This window comes from Athene cunicularia (assembly GCF_003259725.1).
Source record: "Athene cunicularia isolate RWA chromosome 1 unlocalized genomic scaffold, athCun1 chr1_part1, whole genome shotgun sequence".
Taxonomy (NCBI): domain Eukaryota; kingdom Metazoa; phylum Chordata; class Aves; order Strigiformes; family Strigidae; genus Athene; species Athene cunicularia.
The window spans coordinates 30,474,659-30,500,371 of record NW_020799091.1 but is presented as its reverse complement, the minus strand read 5'-3'; the positions used below and the strand labels follow the sequence as shown (position 1 = coordinate 30,500,371).

Below are 25,713 nucleotides of genomic sequence, written 5' to 3'. Positions count from 1 at the left end.
TGTGAAAGTTTAATATTCTTAAGTCCATAATGACAATAGTATAAAGAATTCAGATTAAAGGTTTGTTTTCAGGTGGTTTTTTTAAACACAAGGTCAGAGTACAGTCAAAGAAAGCTCTGCCATCAACTTGACAGAAGCATGTTAAGTTTTTTAAAGTGCAATTTAGTAGCAATCCTAAGACATTTCTGTCTTTTCCTGCAGCTGTTACCCATGCTTTCAACAGCACCGGTACCACTCAACTCTGAAATCAGGTTCTGCCCGAGTGCCAGATCTCTGTGGCTTAGAGTCCTTTGCTGGTATTTTGATCGCAGTGAAACTGTAAGAGCCATAAGCAACTCAGTGAGATTTGAGATGGCTCGTGGGATCATCATGGGAAGAATGAATCATCTGCCTTGGAAATATAAATGTTTATGATCACTGCTTCTATTCTGCACATATATTCTTGAGACATGCAACTTTTACAAGGGTGTTGATATTTATATAATTCCATAAATTTAGACAGTGCATTACAAACACAATATGCAGTCGTAGCTATAAATAGCAGAGCAGTGGGACAGAATTTTCAACTATTTCTTGTTTGCTGTGCACCACAAATGAGATACATGGCACAAGTTAAGGGAACTAGAGGAAAAATACACTTATTCGGCAACAAAATAAATCCATGTGAGTTTCCATATTTTAGAAGGTGGAATGGAAGGCTATACTTCTACCAAAAACCAACAACAACAACAAAAAATCAGTCCCTGAGATTTAACTCCAACACTGAACTATGACTAAAAGACAAAGAGCAGATTCTGAAGTGGAATTTTCGATAGATTATTTCATGGCATGTTCTCAGTGTCAATATGAGAAACTAACACCTGCCCTTGACAAGAAGGATTCTGACAGACAAATGTACAAAGTAATGAAAAGACTAAGCTTGTTTCTAAACCTTGGCTGATGCTTTTTTAAAGTCACAAGACTACACGGATATATGCAAAAATCTATTAAAAAAAAAAAAAATCACTGGATGCTGTAATAAGCATTGTAACAACATACCAAGGAAGAAATTATTCCAGGCCAACTAATAAATTCCTAATGCATATTAAAAAGGGACAAACCAATTACTCTTAGTAAGCTTTCTAAACTTTGATAATATTCTTAATACTAAGAGTTTGCTTCAATAGTTAGATTTGTCAGGCAATGACTGTTAATAGCTGTTAAGGCCTAAATTTTAATATTCGTACCTGAGGTCAACCAGCAATGGCACTGATGCAAGCAGTTACTGTATCTTCAACTTTTTTTTAAAAAAGGCTTCTTGCATCAGTTTGTGCCCTCATTTCCGTTTCTCTGCTGAACAACTTAGTTCCGAGAGAAAACTCCTGGTGCAAGCAGTACTTTTAGAGCCGGGTCAGTTATAGCTTCCATTTCACTTCCTCATTTTATACTGGATATATTACATTTATACTGGATATCAGGAACAACTGGGGAAAAAAAAACCATGTGCACTGAATTACCATTTCAAAAGCACACTGAAATACTTCTGGACACTCAGATACTCCCAGACATGCCAGAGCAGGATTTCACATGAGGAAGATCCATCCTACCACAGCACTACATGGCTCTGGTGATCAACTGACACACACTTCATAATGTGTTAAAACATTCAGAGCTCTGAAGCTTAAAAGTGACCTGCTCTAGGGAAGGTCATACTCTGTGGCACTGCTGCTTTTTGGCCACGGAGAAATGCAATTACTCAATGTGGATACTGTTTTCACAAGGAAATGGCCACCTTGGGCAGAACAGATCACAAAAATGGTTTTAACAGCTCTCAGCATGTACTTTAATGATTATTTTGCTATACTGATGTCTTTCAAAAAGCATCAGTCTGATAGAAAATGTGAGCCTTTGCTTTATTGTCCACAACAGACATTCTCTACAGTGCTTCTTCACACTGAATTGATGGGGTTTCCCACGTGTCCTCATCTGCCAAGTGAGCCATCTGTGAAGTCTGATCCATGGGTGCTTTCTCACCCTGGGCTATTAATAATGCATCATCATCTTTTCCTCCTGCTAACTGAAGGTCAGAGCTATAAGAACAATTAGATTCATCGAGTTTGTCCATCAAAGGCTCTGCTGTAGTTGCTGAGGACTGTTCAGTCTCTGTTTCAGCTTGTGGTTCTGTTGTAAAATGAAGTCCAAACACATTATTTCGGACGAGATATCGAACACACTGCAAAATCACATTCCTTTCGTGTCGGATGTCCTGGGCCAGTAACTGGAAGGAAAGAAAGAAGGTAAGATGATGCACATTTCCCTCTATCGCTCTGTAGTTGATACAAACCTAGCAAGATGTACAGCTCTACTCAGTAATTTTGAACATCTCTGAATTTAAACAGTTGGCTTTCTCACACAAGTCCTGGGCACACAGAAGAGGAGGCTGCTTTACTAGACACAGCAGTTACTTATTGCATCAGTTCAACTCACCAGCCAGGAGAAAATGAACCTGACAGCAGCAAGTAGTGAGGGGTGTTCTGGGATTTTTTTGTTGTTTGGGGTTGTTTTTTAGGGGCATGTGTGGCAGAGACTAAACAGGGTCAGCAAAAGGCCCAGCACAGCAGAGAAGAGGTGGGATCAGGCATTTGGAGAGGAGGCAGGAGGGAGGCAGCTCCCCTTCTGGGCAGCAGCAAGATGCTAGAGTAGCATAGGTCAAACACCACTTCTAGTAGTAGAGGCTCATAACGGCCACGATTCGCTATGGTACTGGCACATGAAAAGGATGGAAAATGCATGCTCCAAGTACACATTTAAGCACTGCTCATTTAGCCACGTTAATGCACTAAGGCAAGTAGAACAAGGTGACAAACCCTTGAATTAAGCTGTCAGTCTCAGTTGCTCAGGTGGTAGAGAACATCACTGAATATACCTAAATACTTTTCTCCCCAGTTATCTGACTCTAGACCAGGATGATGATGTCCTTGACTGTACCAGGCCACACATTCCGATACATCAGGATAGAAAGTCTATTAGCATCTTTTACACTTTCCAGGTTATACTGGATCTGTAATTTAATATCTCATACTTTTTTTATTACAGAACCCCTGTGAATAGAAGATACTTATAAACACAAGGAAACTGCATGCTTCATCAGGTACCAGACTGTGGATTTAAATGTCAATAAATGATTTGGGCTATAATCCACCAACATAAGTCTAAGTAGCTTAATCAAAGTGCTAGAGTTCTCCCTCATGTCCTTGAACCTCACTGAAGTTCATTTTGGTATAAATAAAAAACAGCCAAAACGCTAAAGGACCTTTTCTCGCGGCAAGTGTCAGCAGAACTAGTACTCTGAACAAACAAATTTGAAGCAAGTGGCTAAATCTGTAACAACCTGATCATTTGCAGGGGAGCTATATTACACATTGCAGGAGATCTAGCTAAATTTGGCTTGTAATGTGGCAAAGAAGCTTTTTTGTTGTTGTCGTAAGTTTCAACAGTGGTTTAATGAGCCACTTTAAAGTGTGCGTATTTCTATTTAGACTGTTACTAAGAGGTGCTACAAGCAGCTGACACCTAAAATGGGCCTTCAGAAACCTCCCATCTGAATAGGAGAGTCACGTTAGGGCAGAGAAGGACAGCACAGTGATGTTCTCTTTGTCAGACTGGGAGAAACTGCCAAAATCCCAAATGGCCAAATAAAGGCACAGATAAGATGCACCAGCACCCCACTGAAGACTGTATCTTTTTACTGTATTTTTTAATGCAGGGAGTGATGCTACATGAGATTTTTTTTTTGTCCATGTACAGAATGGCTAACATACATTACTGTTTGCATGGCTACAATAACCATGTTTTAGTAGTGCCCAAGCTCACTGCTGTCTGACCATCAAAAGGCATCTGTAGCTATGCTCCTACCTCCCCCTTAATTTTTTTTGTAAAGCATCATTCCACTGATACAACATCCTTTTCTTAGCAATTCTACTTCCTCACTTTTTTGATAAATTCTCAGCCGTGACTCACTAAAATTTCAACCTTGCCTCTTCAAGGTTTTTTATACACTGACCATTTCTGACAGTGGAATCCTACCTGTGAATCTCAGGCACTCCTCTGTGATTCACAGCCATGGTACACGTCCTTTAACAACAGTTTTGAGTAACATTAAAAGGAAAAAAAACCCCAATAAAATGCAATTTTAAAAATGTACTATAACGGCAAGCTACGGTTCAGGTTTCCAGTGATCTTTCCGCCAGCTTCTCTCAGCATGTGGGACTTCATCTGACTTTTTTTTCCAGAGTCCTTACTGCTTTGATCACCGACAACTTTGAAGAGCAAGAGATAAAGACAACTGCATGCTTAGGGAGCTACACAAAGGGCACACACTTCCTTTTCAGTCACTAGGAACTTTAATTCTTGGCAGCAAGGGTAGTACATGCTAAAAGGACTATCAAGGGATTTCTCCCCCATCTGCAGCTTGGGATGTGCTTTATCATGTATCACTTGCCTAAACATCCTGTGCTGTTTCAGAGCCCTAATGTCAGTGGAACTCTTTCTCCTGTGTTCTGTACCACAGCAAGTCCTCCCTTGGTGGGAGAACTTTATGCTAGCTATTTACAGAATCACAAGAGTGATCATTTACCTGACACTGCTTTTGAATACTAAATGCATTAAAGGTTCAAAGTTTTGTTTATACTAAAAAGGCACCAAGCTTCCAAATAGGATGGCTTGCACCATTACTGAGAATGGAATCATAACACTCGGGACTCACCTCTACAAACCTCTTTTTACCCTTCTGAGACACTAACCTGCTCTTCAAGGTGCTGTCATCTTCAGATTGATCTAAACATGCCTACAGAGAAGACACCCATGCACGTGCAGGTTGCAGATCAACACCACTCGACAATTTGTTACCAACGTGCTTATCATCAAAACCTCTTTGACTGCAGCTGAAAAAATGGTGTGCTCCTCAATCAGAGAAAAGCAGCTAAATAGCAAAGCCAGGAGCAAGGGGAAGAAAAATCAGAATAAGTGTGATGGGATCACACACAAACAAAACCTACTGGATACTACCACAGGGAGGGAAGAGTGATGAATAAAGTTTTTTGTCCTTTGTGCAGCTTATTTTACGCACATGATTTAAGTTCTCACCTCTTGCTCACTAAAGTCAGTCATTACCTGAATGCACAGCAGTTATTTTGATTTACCTATTTAAGCATCTACACACCTTCTCTGAATGAAACTCTCTGATATATTAAAGACAGGACCTTTGCTACAGACTGCTCTAACTTCCCACGGGGAAGAGTAGAACCGCTCACAAATAGTGTTGCTCTTGTACAGAAGGCGTTATTTTAGCACTAAGACTTACCATTTCCAGCAGAGTTGGACGGCGCTTTGGAAGAAGAGGTAATGTTTTCTTGCCCCAATTACCAGGCCCTCTGGGGGGACGTGCATTTGAATTCGAGCTTCTCAATGTTGTGCCTGCATATTCTGGACGTTTTTGATTCAGGTTTTGACTCCAAGAAACATGAGCAGTTTGGGGTGTATTTCTGAGCGCAGCCTCGTCTTTCTCAGCTTTTGTTGCAGACTTGACAGGGATTTCTTAAAGAAAAAGAACATACTTTCATCTCAAACTTAAAAGCCTCTTTAACATGCTTATACCCCCATGCACTGACAGTTCATTAGTAATATTCTTGCTCACATAACCTGGCATGAAGATGTTTAAAGTTTACTTGGAAGAAGGGAGGGTTTTGTTTGGTTTGGGGTTTCTTTTAAAATACAAGAATAATCTCTAAACATTCACAGAAAGGAAAACAAGATATTTAAATTCTACAATACAAAAAAGAAAAATAGGAGTAAGAGATAAATGAGATTTTCAAACCTCTGCCTTGTTATCACTTAGAAAGTACATTGTTTCTGCTTCACAATATAGCCTGTGCAAAATTGGCTACTGAGAAAGTCGTGGTATAGTTAGGGCAGAGGATGCCCAAGTTCCATTCCTTGCCTGCTAGATGCTCTCCATAACCTCGGGTAGGCCATCTAGAGCAAGTAAGGCATAGCAACTAACTGCAGAAACAAGGAGCAGCAGCAATTCTCTGCCATACACTGATGCATACACTTGGAGAAGCACAAAATCCAAGTACTAGAGAGTTCAAGTCTTACTGCAACACTCAGCAGCCATCTGTGGAAAAAGCCCTTAAGGACATGGAAATTAGTTCACAGGGTGAGCATAACAGCTTTTTCCTGGCACTATTCAAACATGATTTGAAGCAAGACTGAAGACAGGCTGCTTTTTTTTTTTCCTCCAACTAGGGGAAAGTAAGCTTGGGAAATTTGATGACACACATCCTAACCAAAGACATTTTACATCCCCCTCTTCAAGCCAGGTCATGTTGCTGAGAAAAAGCAAGCAAAGAGCATGGGCAGGGAGGGGGGGTAACCCACTTAGTCTTTCAGGAGACTCAGACTTTCTAAATTATGCTGTAGGGTTGGTGGGGGAAAGGCATTCGATACGGCACAGGCCGATGGGACAAGGTCACCTCTGCACACCAACTGTCTGCACAAATGCTGTGTTCTGTCCAGGTGCTTCTCCAAGACTACGAGCTATCACCATACTGGGAACAAGTAACAGCTCATCCAGTAACCACGGTTAGTGCTCAAAACTGGGAGGAGGAAGGAATAGGGAAACAAGAGCAGCAGAATAATGACGTATCCTTTTACTCCTCCCAGCCTGTCTGTATGCATGGCTTACACCACTGAAAGCACACTGGGAAGGATCTTTACAGAGACTGCAAAAACATCCCTGTGCATAACCTTTAACAAGCTTCCCTCTTTACTTGTATAAGCCTAAAAATGAATAGGCACAAGACAGCTCTGAATTATAGCACTGGTAGACAGGCCAGAAATCAAAAGGCATTTCCACAGCCAAGTGCTTTGGCAACATAGCCACTGAACTGCCATTACTTTAACATCTTTGCTAAATGTAAGCCACAACTTGCATGTTGTATTTTCTTCTACAACACCTTTAATTTCTCTTAAAAGTTTTTTTCTCAAGAAACTGTAAGTACTATATAGGTTCTGACTGATAACATGCAGCTTTCAGCAGCTGGGGATGCAGCTGTAAAGAGCTATCATTGGGCTACTGCACTCATAATACTGTATTTATAAATACACAGGGACTGGACAATGGGATGGGAAATGGCAAAGGACCAAACACAGGAGATGTGAAGCCTCCCACCTTCCCAAAGAAGGGTAATTTGTGGTCAGGTTTTATCACTGCTGGCAGTCCACAAGAGCACAGTGATGTAGGGTAGAAGGGGAGAGGAGAAGGGCAGAGGACCTGCTCCTAAGTACCTTCAGGCTCGCTGTCGGATGCGCTGCCGTAGTTGGCCAACAACGAACTCAGAGCAGAGGTGACCTGCTTGGGAACAACAGTCACTCCTATCCTCACGTCTTCAGCTGCTGCTTCGTCCTTTTCAGATTCTGCAGGGACAAAAAAGGCAAGAGGGATTTTTCCCAATAGTCCTGTATATCAACAGCCAGCCTTGCTGTTAAATCCCCGTCTCACCCCTATGCAAGCCCAGTGTTAGTCACCATTGCTCAACACCATGGCTTGATAAAAAACCTCCACATTTGCCTACTCTCTACATTCAGTGGCAAAGTCATCTCACCACTGGTTTACAGTCCTGCCAGCAAAACTACAGAAGCAAAAAGCTTCCTGAACAAGAGCTTGAGCTTTCTGGTTCTTTCTTCACATACCAAACATAATTATAGGTTTTATTATCAAGTGTAGGTAAAGAGAGAGAGGATTTCATAATGTTTTGAAGTCCTGCTGTGTATTTTAGTCCTGCGGAGGCAGAGGGTGGGGGAGAAAGATTCAAAAGCCAGTCAGGGCAGGGGGTGGAGGGGAAGGAGAGTTCAGATCATTCAAAATGAGAATTTAAGAGCAAAGAACTTTTCGGATAGTAAAAATAGCTCCTAAGGGACATTGAGAACCAAGGTTACAAATGAAATGATCAGTAGTACTACAGGCCATCTCATACTTAAATCCTTGCAGAGCATTACAGACATACATGAGTAAGAAAGGTAATACAGTCTCAAACGACCCCAAAAGTGAATACTGGAAAAATAGGAGGCAAGCAGAAAAATGCCGAATTGAGACTATGAGGAAAACAGAGCCTTAACAGAAAATGATTCCTAAAACTAAACATGTAAAATTGTGATGGTTTTAGTTTAGGAAAAAAAGGGATATATGGGCACTAAAATCTTGCAAAGACTCTCAGTTGAACAGTGCTAGAGTTAGCAGGAAAACTAGGAAATGCTTTTCAGTAACATACTTGCATACATATTTCATATATACAAACACCCCCTACACTACTAGAAACATTTTGAGAAACTAGTCTGTTAAGACTCCTAGAAAAAGACTGTTTTTTTTCAAAGCAGAAGAGTTGTGACCTCTCCATCCCGTCTGTCCAAGCCTGCCTCACAAGAAAGCTGCCTCACACGTAAGATTTTACTGAAGTAAACACTTTTGAGATCTTTATTGTGGAATCACATATATTTCTCTATTCTATCCTATCATTAGCAAATGGCAGTTTGATTCATTAGTACCATTTTTGGTAAAACAACTTTCAGATAAATAGAAAGGTATTATCTAAGGCACTCAACTACCTCTTTTTTACTTTGAGCTCTTTAAGAAAGGCTGATTCTCACTGATTTAGTAATCATGCCAATTTGCAATTACATTGGAAGCTCATATTAAACACAGTGCATTTTTCTAATAGAGAATACACAGCACCTGCACATAAACAATTCTAAATATAGCATTTACTTCAAGCTATTTTGATTCATTGCTGCTTTTTTCTATCTCATCCAAAATGTTGAGTACATATTGTGGCTGGGTATCTTTTTATTTTCTTTAAATTTGAAAGAGTTACTTTGAATTTGCTTTTCAGAAAATTAGGAAAACACATTTACTGGAATACATTTTCTCTTTGAGAATAACACATTTGGACGAAGCATTACGCACTACTGAATACAACTGATTGATTGTAGCTAGTAAATCCCTCAAAATTTTACACCTAACAGGCTCATCACCTTACTTTCTGCTTATAAATCAAGAGCAAAATTGTGTTTTCTTGTCACCCATTCAATTTCTTAGCTTTGAAGGAACTAGCCACTAAACAGAACTTAAGTGAATTCATTATACAAAAAAAACCCAACCATTCCCTCTGGAGAAAGAGCTGCTGCTGTTAGAAAGGTCTGAATACTCCAACAAAATGTACCTATACAGCAAAATCATGGACTTCACTTTTACAATTCTTTTTTTTTTTTAAATTCTACTTAATTACATTGTGCTTGTTATTATTTATTATGACTGTAGTCATAAAAAACTGCAACTGACATTAATAATGTGTAATAAGCAAGTACCACATTCCTTTCTACCTATTATAACAAAAGTTACTAGCTGTACTTTGGTATAATTAAGACTTTTTATCATTAAGTAAAACATAGATGCTTCAGGGAAATACAGTTCTATTTAAGCATACTTAAGTTTCCCAACACGCACAGATTAGTGGTATAAACAAATTGCATAGGGATGCTGAATTCTTGTTCCCACTAATTGAAGATCATGTTTTCAAGAGGAAAAACTCAGCATTAGACGTCTTTCCAGGGAATGCATTCTAGCCTCCTTGCTAAAAATAGCTAGAGTATACGTCAGCTTACATGCCATATTCTCATAGTACTGCATCACTGCTGACTATATTATAAATAGTTATAGCTGGAGAGTTTACACTGCTGCCAGCATGTGGAAACAAGACGTACTCATCAAAAAAACCCTAAGCAGCAATACTTCAGAGAACGTACACATATGGAGAATATCAAGCGTAAATTAGATAATACAGCAAAAAACAGAAGAGAAAAACACGGATATTTTAAAAGTAATTAACTTATACAAGGAAATCCATTTGTTTTCACATTCTAAATACCGTTATTTTCAAAACCACAAAGATATATTTAACAGTCTTTAAAAAATAAACTGATTGTTGAAATATTTTATTCTTCTTCTGGCTTTATAAAGATTTTCTCACGTTACACATTAGTTTAGAAACCTAAATTGATGCATGTCCTTTAGACTATTGTACAGTATTTAAGACAGAACACTTAATACTGCACACAAACTTTATGGCAGCACTTCCAAAATCCTAACTAGCAAGCAAAAGTTTCAGCATCTAAACTTAGAACAACTCAGATGCTATTTCTTTTCCTCTCCTTCCTAAAGTTACTACAGCATCACTTCTCTGTGGCCTGAGCCACTTTCCCTTTGCTGCCTCTCCCAGCTAAGTGTTCTGGGCAAAAAAAACATTCCTAATCAAGAGATTACAGGTAAACTCACATTATTATGGTGAAATAGTTGTTAAATGAAGATAGAATTGACGTGCTCCATTAAGAGTCCAGAAACCCTCTTCAGTTTGTTAGCTAAATACTGATTTAAAGCTAGTAAAGTATTTTAAAACATACAAAGCTAAGTAAGTATCTAGTGTGGTTATTTTTCAAATCTAAGACACATCTACATCATGTCTCCCAACATCATCTCCTCAGATTAAGCATTATTTGATGATACAGAATAAAATTAAATGCTTCCTAACTCTCACCAAAAAAAAAAATTCCAAAAGTAGTCTGGCTAGATTTTCCCTGTATGTTTATAGTATGATCAACTGGGCTTGCAAGCAAACCTAGGTAGAAGCTCTTAATTATGCTAGTATCTTAAACATTCTTGTGTCAGCCTTTCCAAATCAGAATTTTCCTTCCTCTTCATTGACTTTGTATTTCAGCTTCTTAACAAACCAAAGCTCAGCTAAGTCTACTAGTTTTAGCTACTCCTACCAGCATGTGGACATGAATTCAGTCAGACACACACCTGTATCTCAAAGACCCCTAGTCTACTGAGATATTTTCCTCTGTAACAGGCCAAGCCCACCGGGGAAAAAGCTCCCCAGACGGCAAGATTTAAACCATTTCCTTTAGATAAAGCACTGACCCACTCTTTCACAATAATCACACTGGGAATTTTCTTAGCTGACCACGTGCTGATTCAGGATATCTCTCTGCAGAAATTTTCATTTAAAAGGAAGTTCCAACTGCAAATTTTAGGCACCAGGATGTTGGACTGCCTTCAAACTTATGACCCTTTTGGCCCTGGCACTATTCTAGCCACAAGACAGAAATCCTGGGCTTTTTTGTTAGTAACAATGAGAAGGTAAGTATCACAACAGGCTCCACAGTATTCTTTGCCAAAAATAATGTAAAGCCTTGAATCAATGCATGAATTTCTACTAAGAGAGAGTTTTCCCATTTTATACTTGCACCATTAGCCCTCTTTCAGTCAAAGACAGAATTTACATGGTTTTGGAAATCCCCAGCTCTCCCCAGAAGTTGCTAGTTACACAAAAGGTCAGTAATTGTTTCAGCAGCACTACATAAAATAAAAGTTCTCCAAGTTCCTTCATCTTACCAACATCACTGTTTGCCAGAAGACCAAGAGGGTCCATGTCCTTCAAGTATGGCTGAGCTGCCAAAACACGCTGGTTTTCATGTTCCTTTTCACACATGCTGTTTTCTAGTCCATTGGCTTCATTTTGAGTTCCATGTACATTATAATCGTCACCATTTTTCCTAAATTTCTTCCAGAATGGGCGTCTTTGTCTTCTCCTCTGTCTTCCTTGCTGCCCAAGCCTCTCTCCATTTTCTGGAGGTTTCCACATCCCCTTCATTTTGCTGGAGAATACAGAAGGCAAAGCTCATACAACTGACAAGCTATGAGAATAAAGTCAACTGACATAACCAAATGGCTCAGGCCCACATTTAAAGTTCAGCAACACAGCATGATGCCAGGACTTACTCCAGCTCAGCTAACATGTAGTGACAGACCAGACAGGCAGTCACAGCTCATCTCACTGGCAGGGCAATGTGACAAAGCTAGAACCTAAGTGAAGTCTGAAGTTCAGGCTTTTATCTTTTAAAAAGGTAAAGGGTACATGGGCCAAGCAAGTTCCTTGATTATCTAGTGTGAAGACACAGAGTTTTCATTTCACATTACAAAGTCAACAGATATTCCCTTCACTTAAGCAATTATGTCATTCAAAACAGGGAGAATGTAGAATTAAAAGGGAAGCATCTACTATAAGCATATTTCCACTGCTGAAGTCTCGTTCTTCCAGTTACAGCTCAGACAAAAATCTTGCTGCAAACTCATTTAGCCACCTGACACCATCAGTTGCAATGACTGCCTATCCCTGCCATCCAAAAGATGCCATTCATCTTTTTCACTCTGATGGAAAAGGAGTAAAAAAAGCTTCTATCAGGGCAATGGATTTTTAAAAACCTGAAACAATATAACAAGTCCTAAAATATGTGAAGAGCACAGCATGTCTGTTCCACTTATCTTTTGCAGTTCCATAATCATCCAGGTTATCCTATAAACACAAAACGTGTTTATAGGAAGGTACCTGGAGTCTTAAAAAACTCAAAGTCTATAGATATAAGAATAGGTTGTCCTAGACAGAAATTACAGAAGGGATAACCTAACCTTCCTGAAAATACTTGATTTCAAGCAATAAAAATTTAATTCAGCAAAACAAGACTGCAACTAATCATCAGCACATTATAACCACAAAAAGTTCTACCATCCTGAATGAGCCCCATCCTCCATTTTGCTTGGTACTCTCTCCCTCAGGCTCACCTACAGCATGGCAGAGGTCCTGTTATTCCTAGTCAACTGTACAATACCATACTTAGGCAAGAGTTTCTCCCCAGGTCTAGAGTCATGAATCTGCAAGCAGAGTCTCCTAAGTGTATTTCTAACCTGATACCTTGTCAATCATAAGCAGCCAGTGGAACATGCGAGGAAAGAAAAAAAGGTAAGAGAAGGGCAAATGGTCACCTTTCCCTCGCCTACTTTTCCACGACGTACCATTTAGAAGCCCTCTCTGACTAGAGGTGCTCCCAAGACAATGATGGTTTTATGCCTCATGCTGTGGGATGCTGTGTCAATGTCTGTCATTCCTGAAATCTTGCAGCAAGGTGTTAATAATTTGAAAACAAGGATTTCTTTTGGTTTGTCTTCATTCTGATGTCTAAAATGGTAATTTGGTATCCCCATCCTTCTCAAGTTACAAGAAACAGTGTATAACTGCATGCTAGTCACCTCTTCCCACCTATGCAATTTTTCTAGACCTTCACCACAGGAGCCACCCAATTCTTTGTACAGAAACATTCCCATTACCAACATTCCTCTCTTCCATACCTTTCCAGCTGAATTAAGTACTTCTTGAGGTGAGAACAGGGCCTGCCACAGCATTCTCAAAATGGCTTTATATCACAAGAAAACTTATTTCCTTTCTTTCTCCAGTCATTTCATGACAGTGTCTAACACTGATTGCTCAGTCCTGATAGCATTATCCATCATAATGCTCCTGTGGTACAAGTTGCAAGCCACCACCTTCCTGTGCATCGTCTCTCATCCACAAAAGGAGGCTAATATTAGCTCCCATAACAACTCCATCTAGACAGAGAACTGTGTTTCTGAATTTGTACAACCAGGCTCTAAACTCAGGATGTTGTTGTATAACCTAGAAGATACTGAGCAAATATAGGCTCAATTAGAGGTGTTATCCCTGGCCATGGGTTAAAAACAACATTCTGATTTCTCCTGGGCCTCAAACATTCAGAAAGAAACCCCAAGGTCACAAACACACCCTAACAAACAGACTGACATCTCCCTTCTGCCTTTACCTCGTGAAAGATATACTACTCTTCACTTCCCATTCAGAGGGGATGAAGAGCCATGTGATATTAATCAGCTGTTGCAAGACACCAGACAGGCTACCAAAGTGGTCCTCCTGCATCCCTAATCTCATACATGGGGATGTTGAGAATTAGCAGTTGTAAAGCACTTGAAGAGAACCACAAATGGAAAATGCTATAGAAGCGTTAACTATCTAATCCTTTCTAAATCTTATTTAGCTGTTTGCTCTCATAGTACAGCTTGCAGAAAACAAGCTGTATTCTATTTTTGTCTCATGCAGCAGTAAATTTGCCAGATAAGCACCAATTCCAGAATCTTTACTGTTGATATACAAAGCAGAAACAACAGCTTTTTGGAGAGTTCATCAAGTGTATAGTGCCAGCAGGTCAGGGAAGGGAGAGGAAAAAAGAAGAGAGATTTCTAAAATCAACCAGAGTTAAAGGTCACTAAGCAAAAGCAAACAACCTATAATTTTAAGGGCTTTTTTACCAAACAATTTTCCAGATATAAAGTTATTAACAAATATAATAGTATGGAATTGCTGATTGACATTTAAGACTACATAATGCATCTGACTCACAGCCACAAGAGTTATCAAATAAACCTGTAGACACCAAACAGTTTATTACTGCAACAAGCAAAACTCATCTTTGCTCACAAGAATCTCCAGTTATTACATGTCTCAATGCTTAGGTTTGGTTCCTTGGGTCCAAAGCACTTCTGCAACTTTATATCCTTTGAAGGAAGTTGTATTTTAGCCTTTTATAAACCTTACCTTCCAAAGTCATGAAAGGCAACTGGTTGGAGGGGGTGGATAAGTGTTGGGTCTTCTGATGCACATGCTGCACCAAGGTAATTTGCACTGTAACCATTTAACAAATTATACTAGCCTGACATGAACCCTATTCCGCACAAGTTCAACCGCTTTACCATAGTGCAACCTTTATTTTGTTTGGTGTCATGTCCTACAAGAAAAAAAAAAAAAAAGAAAAAAAAGGCAAACTCCGATTTCACTTCCATGCAGTGTCAACTGGTATCTAGCAAGGGCCCCTTAGAACTGAGTCTGCTCCTGCCTTCAACTTCAGTTGTTCTAGTGATATTCTAGTGATAAGTGATATTCTAGGAGAGTGGATCATTATAAAATTTTTTTAAAAAGTCTTCCCACAGGCCCTAAAGTAGAGCTAATGAAGTTATCTGGTTCCACATAACACTGACACTAAAGTGAAAAGAACGAAGGCCATACTGGAACATAATTCACAATGTAAGGGAGAGAACAGATAAAAATCCAGGAGAAGTTATTAGGCTCAGAACAAAGGTAGCAGATAGATAAAGATGATGGAGGGTAGAAGAAAGAAGTAGCACTGCTTAAGCTATGAAAATAAAGTTAAACCATTCCTCCCCTTTTCATTTGATTATTGATTTATCATCTGAAAAGAGAGTAAGAAGCCACATTCACTCAAAATCTCTCTTGACCATTTTCAGGCATTAAAGGGTTAGACCATGTGGATTGACTACGTTGTATGACTTCTGTCCCCATTATTTCTTTTTCAGAGACCAAGGTTACACTGATCTAATGAATGGCCACTAGAGTGTGGTTTTCTCAAACAAGCCAGAGCGCAGAATTCAGCATGAGCATCAGATTTCTAATACAATTATTGTTTAACTTAACTGAAGTGGACTATAAAGCACTGTAAACAAAAGACCATTACATCTGCACTTTGTCAAATGACCTGTCCTCTGTCAAAGGGCAGCTAGAACGTGTGCACAGTGGAAGCAGTAAGTGCTGGGAGACCGCAGTAAGAGAGCATACTTCTGAACCCCTCTTAGGAGGAAAGTAACAAGCTTGTTTCAAAACACTTACCCAAACTGTTGGGTAGTCAGCACTTCTCCCCTTTCTTCCTTCTGCATCTGCATTGCCTTCTTCCTCTCAATATTTGCCAATGTAGGGAAATTTCTAGAAGAAAAAAAATTCCCTGGCTCTTAAATGATTCACTGTACTTTGTCAATTCGCCCTTTACAAAACTAGCATCCTCTATAAATGTAATAGATTCTTAAAACATTTCATGAAATTTTAAACAGTCTTTCCTTCTTAAAAAGGCATTGGTGAGGAAAAGTGCATTTATGTTTACATACTCACATGCAACAACGGAATTGGCACCATTACCTTTCCCATACCATCAAACAAACCACAGACAAACAATTCAGATACACTTAGGGACCTTCTGCTTGCCCCTGCACATTACAGCACAATTCATTTCAGCAATTTTATTTTTTACAGTGCTTCAACTGGAGCATTTGAATCATCTTAAAAGGTACAACATGCCTTTAGCAAACCACTGCTGAGTTTTTGTTATATCAAAAAAAGGTTGTAAGAACAGCTTCTGGGTGCACAAGATTAATGTGACAGTTGAGGAAAAGTACACAAGTTTCCTCTCAAGCAATATTCAGTATTGTGCTTGCACAGTGACCTCTTGTTCACCAAAATTACTGTCCCTTTTTAATTCCAGTGTCAAGAAAAATTGCTTACTCATGCAGATCAAAACAAACCTACTGTTATAACCATTTCCCAAACCATCCCTCTTTTTCATTCCCCACCTCCCTCCCCATGGATGAACACCACACTGGTTCTAACATGCAAAGCCTGCAGCAAATTACTGTCAAAACCCAAAAATGGCTACACCAGTTGCCCTGTGAACATTAGTTAACTAAATCCCCAATGTTTCGAGATAAAGGTCGTGAGAAACACACACACATCCCCTCACCAGCTTCTGGATAGAAATGCAAAGTATAAATATTTGATAAGTCTATTAAAATGGAGTAACAAGAAACTTAGAACAGCTACTCACTATATATAGCTATCAAAAAGGACACGTATCTTTCTTTAAATATTTAATCTTATCACATGCATCTTCCTCGTTTTATGACATGAATGTTAAGTGTTGCACTGATGCAAGACAGCTTCAACAACATACCAAGGGAAAAAGATGAGAAGTATTTCCTATGAGACACACCTAAACACGCCACGGAACTTGTCTCCTTTAAGAAGATTTGAATATGAGCTGTTGACATCTATTTTCATTGGATTTCTCCCAGAAATGCGCCGTAGAGCTCAAGTGAGCACAGCCATGTGATGTTTTATCTCTGCTCTTCTGTTAGTTACATTTGTTCAACCATGTTATAACACTCACAGCACGGAGCAAGCATGCAATGAATTATTTAATCTCAAGAGCTTTGCATTGACAAAGACCCCTGTGCTTAGCACCTCTCCATAGTTTTAGGATAAAGTGCTTTCTTTCACGTGAGTAAGGCTCACAGAAGGAAAGCATGCTGCAAAATAAGCAGTTATGGTCAAAAGAGCCCCTAATTTGTCTTAGAAATTTTTTTTTTTTTTTGGACATAAGGGAAGACACCCTTCATCCTGGAGCAAAGGACTCTTCAAAGTGCTGCTGTAGTTATGCTGCTTAAGGACATATTCAGACATGCTCTCACAACAGGATTTGAGACATGACTGCCTCCCACTTTCATTCCTATGAATTACCACTCCTTCCACTGAGCCACCATAATGGACTCCATGAATGCTTTCAGTTCAATTCATTGCCAAGACAGCTTTCTCCTAAACCACCCTTTCAGTTGACACTGGCAGTGACTAACAGCTAAATAGAGCTCAAGTCCTAAGTCTGTCTGCAAAAGCACATCTGAAGGCACCTGTAGTGGCTGTGTTTATTTTCTCCAGCTCTCCGCAAATATTAAATAGCATTTTACATACCACCTTTACCTTGTGTAGAAAATATACCTATTTTGACAGCACATGTGCAGTGTTTCATTTCATTCACAATGAGCAAATGAGCATCTGCTAGTTTATTCTTCCTCCTGAGAACTTGGTGAGCAGTAAGCTTTAGAAATTCAAGTCACAGGTCACCAGCCTCGGTACAAGGTAGACTGGGTTTGCTCCTCCCCAGGTGCTCTGCTGGGCAATGACGAGGCTGGGCTAAGCCCACCAGCAGATCCTGGTGGGACCTGGCCAAGTCAACACCAGTTGTGCCTTCAAGGAACAAGACCACCAAAGAAGCACAGACCAAAGTCACCCACCCATCCCAATGTACCACCCCCAGTGCAACTCCACAGCTCATCAAGTAGCACAGCCCTAGCACAAAGAGGTCTGTGCACCTCTAAGCAGTAGCTCGATCTACCCATGGGAGGCAGGAAAATTCAACTGGACCCTAAGTGGAGGCAGATGCCTACAAGGGGAACGTTTTACAAACTTCACTAAGGACAGTCACAAAATACTTGAGAGCTCAAAAATCAAAAAGAGAGGAATTTTTTTTTTCTAATATAGAGAATTCTTACTCAGGAAAGCTAAGTTTAGGAAGATTGTTCCTGAACAGAGAAAGGTGTGACAATGCAGAAGGAAGAGCCTATATTGAATCTCTCCACATAAAAGGCCATGTGTTAAAATCCAGTGAGCTGACTTGGGTTTGAATCCTTCTCAGAAGGCATGCCCTCCTCCTCCCTTAAGAAAATGAGGTTCTTAAAATGTTACCTACAAACACCAGTAAGTAGAAGTAGCCCAGCACTCAGGTTTTGCAAACAACTTGTTAAAGCTTGAATACAGACAGCTTCATCAGTCACCACAAAGGCTTTATGAACCTAAGTAATTTACTATAAAAGAGGAAATTAAATAAGGATGTGACAGTCTGACACAGTGCATTTCATGAAGGAGATGGTACTGTCCAAAAAGGCAGCCCCATTTCATAGCAGCTGCAGTTTCCAGTGAGACACTTCTATAACCCAAACTGGTTTTCAGACTAAGATGAGTATATTATATATACACACACCAAAGTCTAGAGACAAGGAATGGTGATGCTGAGCAAAATCACCAACATGTGTGCCTTAGTGAATAGATTTTTTTTTTTTTCCACAAGTGCATTAGCTGGAGTCATACATGTTTTATATGGCAGTGTACTCCATCTTGCTCACATAAACATCAGAGCAAACTAGTTCTTAGCAAGCAGTGGAAAAAGAGAGCTTTGCCAATGTCTAACATAAGAGACCTGTTTCTATAACAGTTTACACAAAGACTTTCTGAGTTGAGGACTATACAAGTTTATCATCTTTACAGGAACAGCACTTTAATCAAATTGCCTCAATTTCTTGAGATAGTCTTGATTGCAAAAGGGACATGGATAGCCCAAAAGGAACAGTGATTGCCCAACAGAGAGCTAATATATCTTGGTTTAAGACTCACAGGCATTTTATTAAAGCACTGCATCTCTAGTGTGATTTTACTATACATGTTAGCTGAAGCAGTTTCATTGCTAATCCCTCCCTGCAGTTCAGAATAAACTTTATTCCTACTTTGCTTTCTCTACTTTTACCAGATGCTAAGAAATTATTTTCCTTGTTACATATTTAGCTACTATGAATGCAACACTAGGGAAGATTCCAAGCTACTCTAGGATCATCATTATTCAACTAGAGAACCACAAATTATTAAATTAAAAGTAATGTGGTTAACAGTACTGGCCTTCATTCATTAAGCACATGCTCAGCCTATGAACTGTACTGGCAAGGAAACACAGCAGTCAATCCCCAACTAAACAAAAAAAAATCCTAACAGATTAAAGAAAGAGGAGGAGGAGAGTAAGAATTTACAAGCCATGCACAAGATCAAGAAAATCTTCCAATGTTATATTAGGACCCAAGCAAAAGTAAGTCTAACAATTCACTTTTAACACCAGAGCAGCCTTGTCACATTCTCTCTAACAATCTTTGCTCAAAAAGAGTTGGTTAGAAACAGATGGGCTAGCAGGACCCAGATCTCACTTGGGAAGAAGGGAAGACAGCAGTAACTCATTCTGACCCATTAAGGAAATGCACTGTAGATGATTTCCTTCAAGCTCGTGTTTAAGAAAAAAATCTGCTGAAAACAGCACATTTCTCAACACTTACAAGGGCCAGGACAAACCAAAACAAGAAAAGTAATTGTAGTCACCAAAGTTGATGCCAGACTTCACAACCATCTGTCTGCAAAACACAGGGAAACCCTGAGATCCCATGGAACTTCATTTCTATTGCTGTTTACTTAATTAGATTGCCCAGCTCAGCAGGTTCAACAGGCCACAAAACATTAAAGAGTCTTTTAGGTAAGCAGAGACATGAAGGCTACAGCAATGAACAGGTCATTGTACAAAATCAGACAGGAAAACAGCATTCTGACCCAACGTACTTCATTCAGAGGTACCTGCTCCTTAGCAGCTCTCCCCCTTCTCTCTACATAAGGTTGCACTTTAAACACAGGCTCTTTTTAAAAAATGTTAAGCAGGATACACAACCGAGCAACACAGCAGCTAATAAAAATCTCTGCTCTGTAAGCAATTATTTAAAATGGCTGAAAGAACAAGCAAGACAGAAATGTTACAGATGCAGCATGGAAATACACATGTTAAATCACTGCAACCTAATTAGAAACAAACTATTAATGACTTTAAAAGATTCATTTTTAGCTCTGACTGGAACTCCAGAAACAAAAAGGGTTTTTCCTGTCACTATAAATCAAAACTGTCTAATAGCTCAGACTCCCTCTGGTGTCCTTTTTTTCTGTACAATGCAATGTTTACTGCAAGTCAAAAACAGACCTTCAGTACTAAACTGATGCTTTACTGGCAACCCAAATAATGCTTCACAAAAGTTTCAGCTGGGTTTCTCTTTCTCCCTTTTTTAATTTAAAAAAAAAAAAAAAAAAAAAAGAGGATGTTAGTACACTTTCCTTGCTGCACAAAGAATAACAAAAGTCACCCAGGTAGTCGTTCTACACTCATTCATTATAGCTAAACAAGATACCCACAGGACTGAAGTACCAAAACAAAACACAGCACTACTCCATCTAGTGGCATTGGCTTAGAGGGTCCTAATCCCATATTGTCTGTTTTGGGTGGTGGTTGTGACTGCAAGATTCCCCAAGTAAACAGTATCTAAAACATGGTTAGACATTCAATTCCTGCTTTCCTAATATCCTAGTATACAGTAGAGCACGTACTGACAAATGCACCTTAAACATGATTTCAACATTTCAGCATCAGCTGCTAGACAGGATCTCTCCCAAACACCTCCCAAAAGAAGTGTATGAAAACTTGAAAATTAGTAGCAAAGACTCTGCACACTACATATTGATTTTTTTCACTTAGAGCTACTGTTAGTGTAGGCAACCAGACATACAAATCTAAGGACATTTTGAGTTTTGCTAACTCTGTTAACACTTTATATTGTAAGTAATAAAGACATGGTAAGTATCACTGTTGGGGGAAAAAAAAAAAAAAAAAAGGACAGCAATACATAGACTGAAAGCAAATAAAAACCAAGCTCTCAAGTATCTTTTGATTAAAAGGAAACTTTGGAACCAACTAATCTAACACCAAACTTGTACTTGCACAGATCACAAGCAATTTTTGTCTGGTTAACTATGGCATTTTAAACACAAAAGAACAGCAATTTTTCTTTCCAGATCAACATGAGCTGTTTGGTTTGGTTTTCCCTAAAAAAAAAAAAAAAAAGAGGAAACTACAGATTATCTTCATTTGTAAAAAATGAACAGTAGGTACAATAGTTGACTGCTGTGATGTGCTGATGTAGTGATAAGACTTCCCCTTTGCCTTTATGAAATTTGCAGAAAAAGATAAAACCACGTCCAAAAGAAAGTTAAAACTTGCAGGGATGAATTTACATGGGGGGCAATTTTGCTTTTTAATACAGCAAAAAGTGATGGTAGACAAAAAAAAAAATCTTCTACCATACATTACAGTTATTTTTTTTTTTTCACAAAGATAGTGTGTAAAGTCTTGTTAAGGGAAGACAGGTTCAAAACAAGAATGCATTAACATTGCTTTCTGACATAAATGCAAGCTGGATTCATCAGTAAGACTGCATCAGACAACTGGGTTTATTTTAATTTAAAAAAAGCAGGTGACTAGTACACTGCCCTAGCTCATCACCAGTGATCTAGAAAGTAAATTTGTATCGCTTCCCACTCTGCATATAAGACTCTTGGTCACAGAAATAAAACCCATGTACTAATCACTCACAAGACTATATTCTAAGGCAGGAACAGAAGTGAGGAAAGCCTACAGTATCTTTCACCTGCTGGAAAAGTGTAGATCTTAATCTGTTCAACTCTGAGGAAATAAAAATAAGTAGGATAAGGTCTATGGAAGTACAGTGTGAATTTTTAAACACTTCAGTGCTGGTCAATGGAAAAAAGTTATATGACCTCACATCACAGAATGAGAGCTAGTGAGAAATACTGCTTACATGCAAACTTTACCTTGCACCCTAGGTACAATGTGAGTCAGAATACCCAAGACAGCATCATTCATGGATTCTCTTCTCTTTCAGTAGAGAAGCATCAACCAATGCAGAAAGTTCTTAAAAATTAGGAATATTCCCCATTGGGGTCTACTGGGACAAACTGTAGAAATTTGCACACAACAGCATGTATTACAATTATAATCAGTACTGTAAGTCCAGGCTTCTTAGCTATTAAAAAAACACCAAGCAAACACACACACGTTTCAGTCCTGAAATATCTCAGTGATTGGGCTAAAGAGACCTAACATGCCACACCAAATATCAGAGAAAGTGACCTCCTCCTCAGTTGGTATCTTGCCTTCTGTAATAATCATCCAAATGATTACAGTCTCTGCAGCTCACACCCTCCTGGCTCAGGCATTGATACAGACCACTACCATGGAAGTTTTGCAGAGCCAAAGGAACAGCAACAGCAAGCACATGCGGCCACTGCCTTTCAGTTATCATCTAATGATCACAGAGGAAAAATACAGCAAAACAAATTAATAGATCACAAGTCTTACTCACTTTTTTCTTTCTTCTCGCCATCTAGCAATCTCTTCTGGACTATCTAATTTTATTCTTTTAGCACCAGGTGCATGTGCCTAAGAAAAAAAGTATTTCATAGTTGTTTAAACGGGAAGAAAAAACCCACAAGAAAAAAAAAAGCATCATTCTGTCAACTATAGTATCACAGTTTTCATCTCCAAAAGTGGTGAGACTGCACATGGTGATTAGAAAATGAATCCATTAAGAAAAACCCATAGTATTCAATGTATTTTAATTTGCAATATTGCCTTACAACAGATTCTACTCAAAGGTGATACATCTTCCCTCCAGAAGAATGAAAGCAAGCCTCTAAAGATTACATAAACTCATATTTTGGGCCCAGGGGGATACCTACGTTCTTCCAGTGTATCTGAACTATCTTCTCATGTGCGCTGAAATTGCAACCTTCTTCTGTGCACTGCAAGATAAGGGGGTGAACTTAAGACACCAAGTTACACAAACAAAATATAAACAAGCATTCAAGCACACTTCAAACTTAGTGTCAGATGCCTAAACAGAACTTTTAAAGTTTAACCAGTTTAATCCAGTTTCAAAACATGATTGTAAATACAGTAAGAAGGTAAGCTGTACTTTTTAATTTCATCTGATTTTAGAATAACCAGTGAAGCCAATGTATCTGATAATTGGAGAAAACATGAAGTTAACTGAAGAGACTGATTTGCAAGGCTCTCCAATTTCAAATTTTGATACTTCTTTGCAATAAAGGAGTGGATTTTTAAAATGTTTTCCACAAAGTCTTTTCACACAAAAATTTTACATGCTATATGGATGTCAATGAATTAATTTCTACCACTTCACAATACTTCACAAGAAAGACATTAAAGTGACTGAAGCTATAAAACCAAAAATACAAGTGAGACCTTTCCTACACACAGCATTCAGAAAAAATCCCCTGATAACACTTTTTGTAGCTCTGGAATCTCTTTGCCAAGTCTTCCATTCAGAGAGTGACTACAGCTAACTACATATCAGACACAAACTTAAAAATCAAAGTGTGAATAAAACAAGCTAAACTCATCCACCTGTTTATGCTGTGAAATATGTTCATCATACTTCTCCTGGTTTTTATAGCCACGGTCACAGGTATCACAATAATGAGAGAAAACTGGCTCTTTTTTCTTTTTGGTCTGAAAAATAAAAAAGAAGTCACCTCAAGACTGCAGTTATAAGATTACAAGGTATTCCTATTTTAAATTAGGGGTAAAATACTTTTTGTTAATAAAACCACCACTTAAAATATCTCGAAAGTTTCAAAAATAAATTAACATAACATGAAAGTGAAGTTCAAATCACTAATCTTTCAAAGTGCCCTGCACTCAGCTTTTTCCACGACCACCTTCCCATTATCGCTTCTGCAAACATACCAGGCTGGCACAGAATTATCAAGGGCTGAGATACAGCTCTGAATCTCTTCCCCATCAAGTCAGACCACACCTGTTCTCACATGGCATGTAAGAGCCTGAAGGGCAGTAGAGATCCTTCCTTCTCCCACTGCACCCATCAGGGTGTTCTGGCTGTCTGGCCCTCCTGATATAACAGAGCACTAATATGATTTAGACACTTGGGCATCACCATGGTTAAGGGCTCTTCTAAAGTAAACTTGTGTCAGAATTTGGTTGAAACATATCTTTCTCACAACAGCCTCAAGATTTGCAGTCTGATTGTCATAAATTTGTCCTCTTGTAAGGGCAGGCACGTTAGAGTATGGGGTCTCTGTAGTACCACGGGGCAAGTCCCACATAACTGCCACCATCACAGAATGGTCTCGGTTGGAAAGGACCTTCCAAGACTATCCAGTTCAAACATTTTACCATGGGCAGGGACACCTTCCACTAGACCAGATTGCTCAAAGCCCCGTCCAACCTGGCCTTGAACACTGCCAGGGAGGGGGCAGCCACAGCTTCTCTGGGCAACCTGTGCCAGTGTCTCACCATCTTCACTGCAAATCCTTACGTCCAATCTACATCTATCCTCCCTGTCCTATCGCTACAGGTCCTACTAAAAAGACTGTCCCCGTCTTTCCTATCACCCCCTTTAAGTATTGAAAAGACTGCTATAAGGTCTCCCTGGAGCCTTCTCTTCTCCAGGCTGAACAACTCCAACTCCCTCAGTCTGGTGTTCCAGCTCCCTGTAGCCCTTCATGGCCCTCCTCTAGACCTCTTCCAACAGGTCTATGTCTTTCCTGTGCTAGGGACCCCAGTCCATACCTTTGGCTTGTTATTTTCTTCTGGAAAGCGTTTATTAAACCCAGGTGCTTGTTCGGCTTGCCATTTCTGGGAGAAACTGCCATTTCCACCTTCCAAAAAAAAACCCAAACCCCAAAGAGCCAGTTATACATACTGCTGTTAAAATAGACCCCTTGCTACCTCTGTGGGCCTGTTGTGGCAGGGAAGGGCCTGAGGGAGAGATAAGCTGGGGGTGCTCAACCAGCACGGACAGGGAAGCAGATACTTGGGAGGGAGGGGGAGTCTCCCACCCCCCAAGGATTAGGGACAGCCCCAGGGTCCCCGCCAGTGAGAGATGGGAAGGAGTCCATGGGCCTGAGTAACGACTTCTCCCACGTCCCTCACCACCATGCGCGTCCTTTAGTCGCTCTCTGTAGGCTGGCGGGTACCAGGCAGCGGGTGGCATGTAGCTGTCAGGAGGCAGGTAGTTCTCGGCAGGCGAGTAGCTATCGGCAGGCGGGTAATTCTCGGCGGGCTGAGAGTAGCTGTCGGCGGGCGGGTAGCTGTCGGCGGGCTGAGAGTAGCTGTCGGCGGGCGGGTAATTCTCGGCGGGCTGAGAGTAGCTGTCGGCGGGTTGGGAGTAGCCCTTGGGCTGCGAGTAGTTCTCGGCGGGCGGGTAGCTGTTGGGCGGCGGGTAGCTATCAGGAGGAGGGTAGCTGTTGGGTGGCGGGTAGGGCCCGGTGGGAGCCCAGAAGCCAGGCTCCCAATGGGGCGGAGGACAGAAAAGGGGTGGGGGGAGCCCGGGCGGGGGGAGCCCCGGAGGGGGCGGCGGGTACCAGGCGAAGGGGTTCATGTCCG

General features: G+C 40.0%; 1 protein-coding gene across 1 annotated transcript; it reads right to left on the bottom strand.

The window, feature by feature from the left end:
• Positions 1–25,708, bottom strand: NUFIP1 (nuclear FMR1 interacting protein 1). Its single transcript, XM_026857021.1, has 10 exons — positions 25,261–25,708; positions 24,898–24,986; positions 23,713–23,817; positions 23,025–23,087; positions 22,649–22,725; positions 15,642–15,734; positions 11,489–11,751; positions 7,327–7,455; positions 5,342–5,574; positions 1–2,257 (listed from the first exon to the last, which is right to left on the bottom strand). Exons 1-10 carry the CDS (start codon positions 25,706–25,708, stop codon positions 1,916–1,918), a joined length of 1,842 nt encoding a protein of 613 aa, XP_026712822.1. The 3' UTR covers positions 1–1,915.
• Positions 25,709–25,713: the final 5 nt, after the last annotated feature.

Coding starts and splice junctions, on each gene's coding strand:
- NUFIP1 (XM_026857021.1), bottom strand. CDS start 25,708: ATGAACCCCTTCGCCTGGTACCCGCCGCCCCCTCCGGGGCTCCCCCCG. Junction 23,088..23,712: donor ATATTTCACAGCATAAACAG/GTGGATGAGTTT, acceptor CTTATCTTGCAG/TGCACAGAAGAAGGTTGCAA. Junction 2,258..5,341: donor GTCCAACTCTGCTGGAAATG/GTAAGTCTTAGT, acceptor CTTTCCTTCCAG/TTACTGGCCCAGGACATCCG.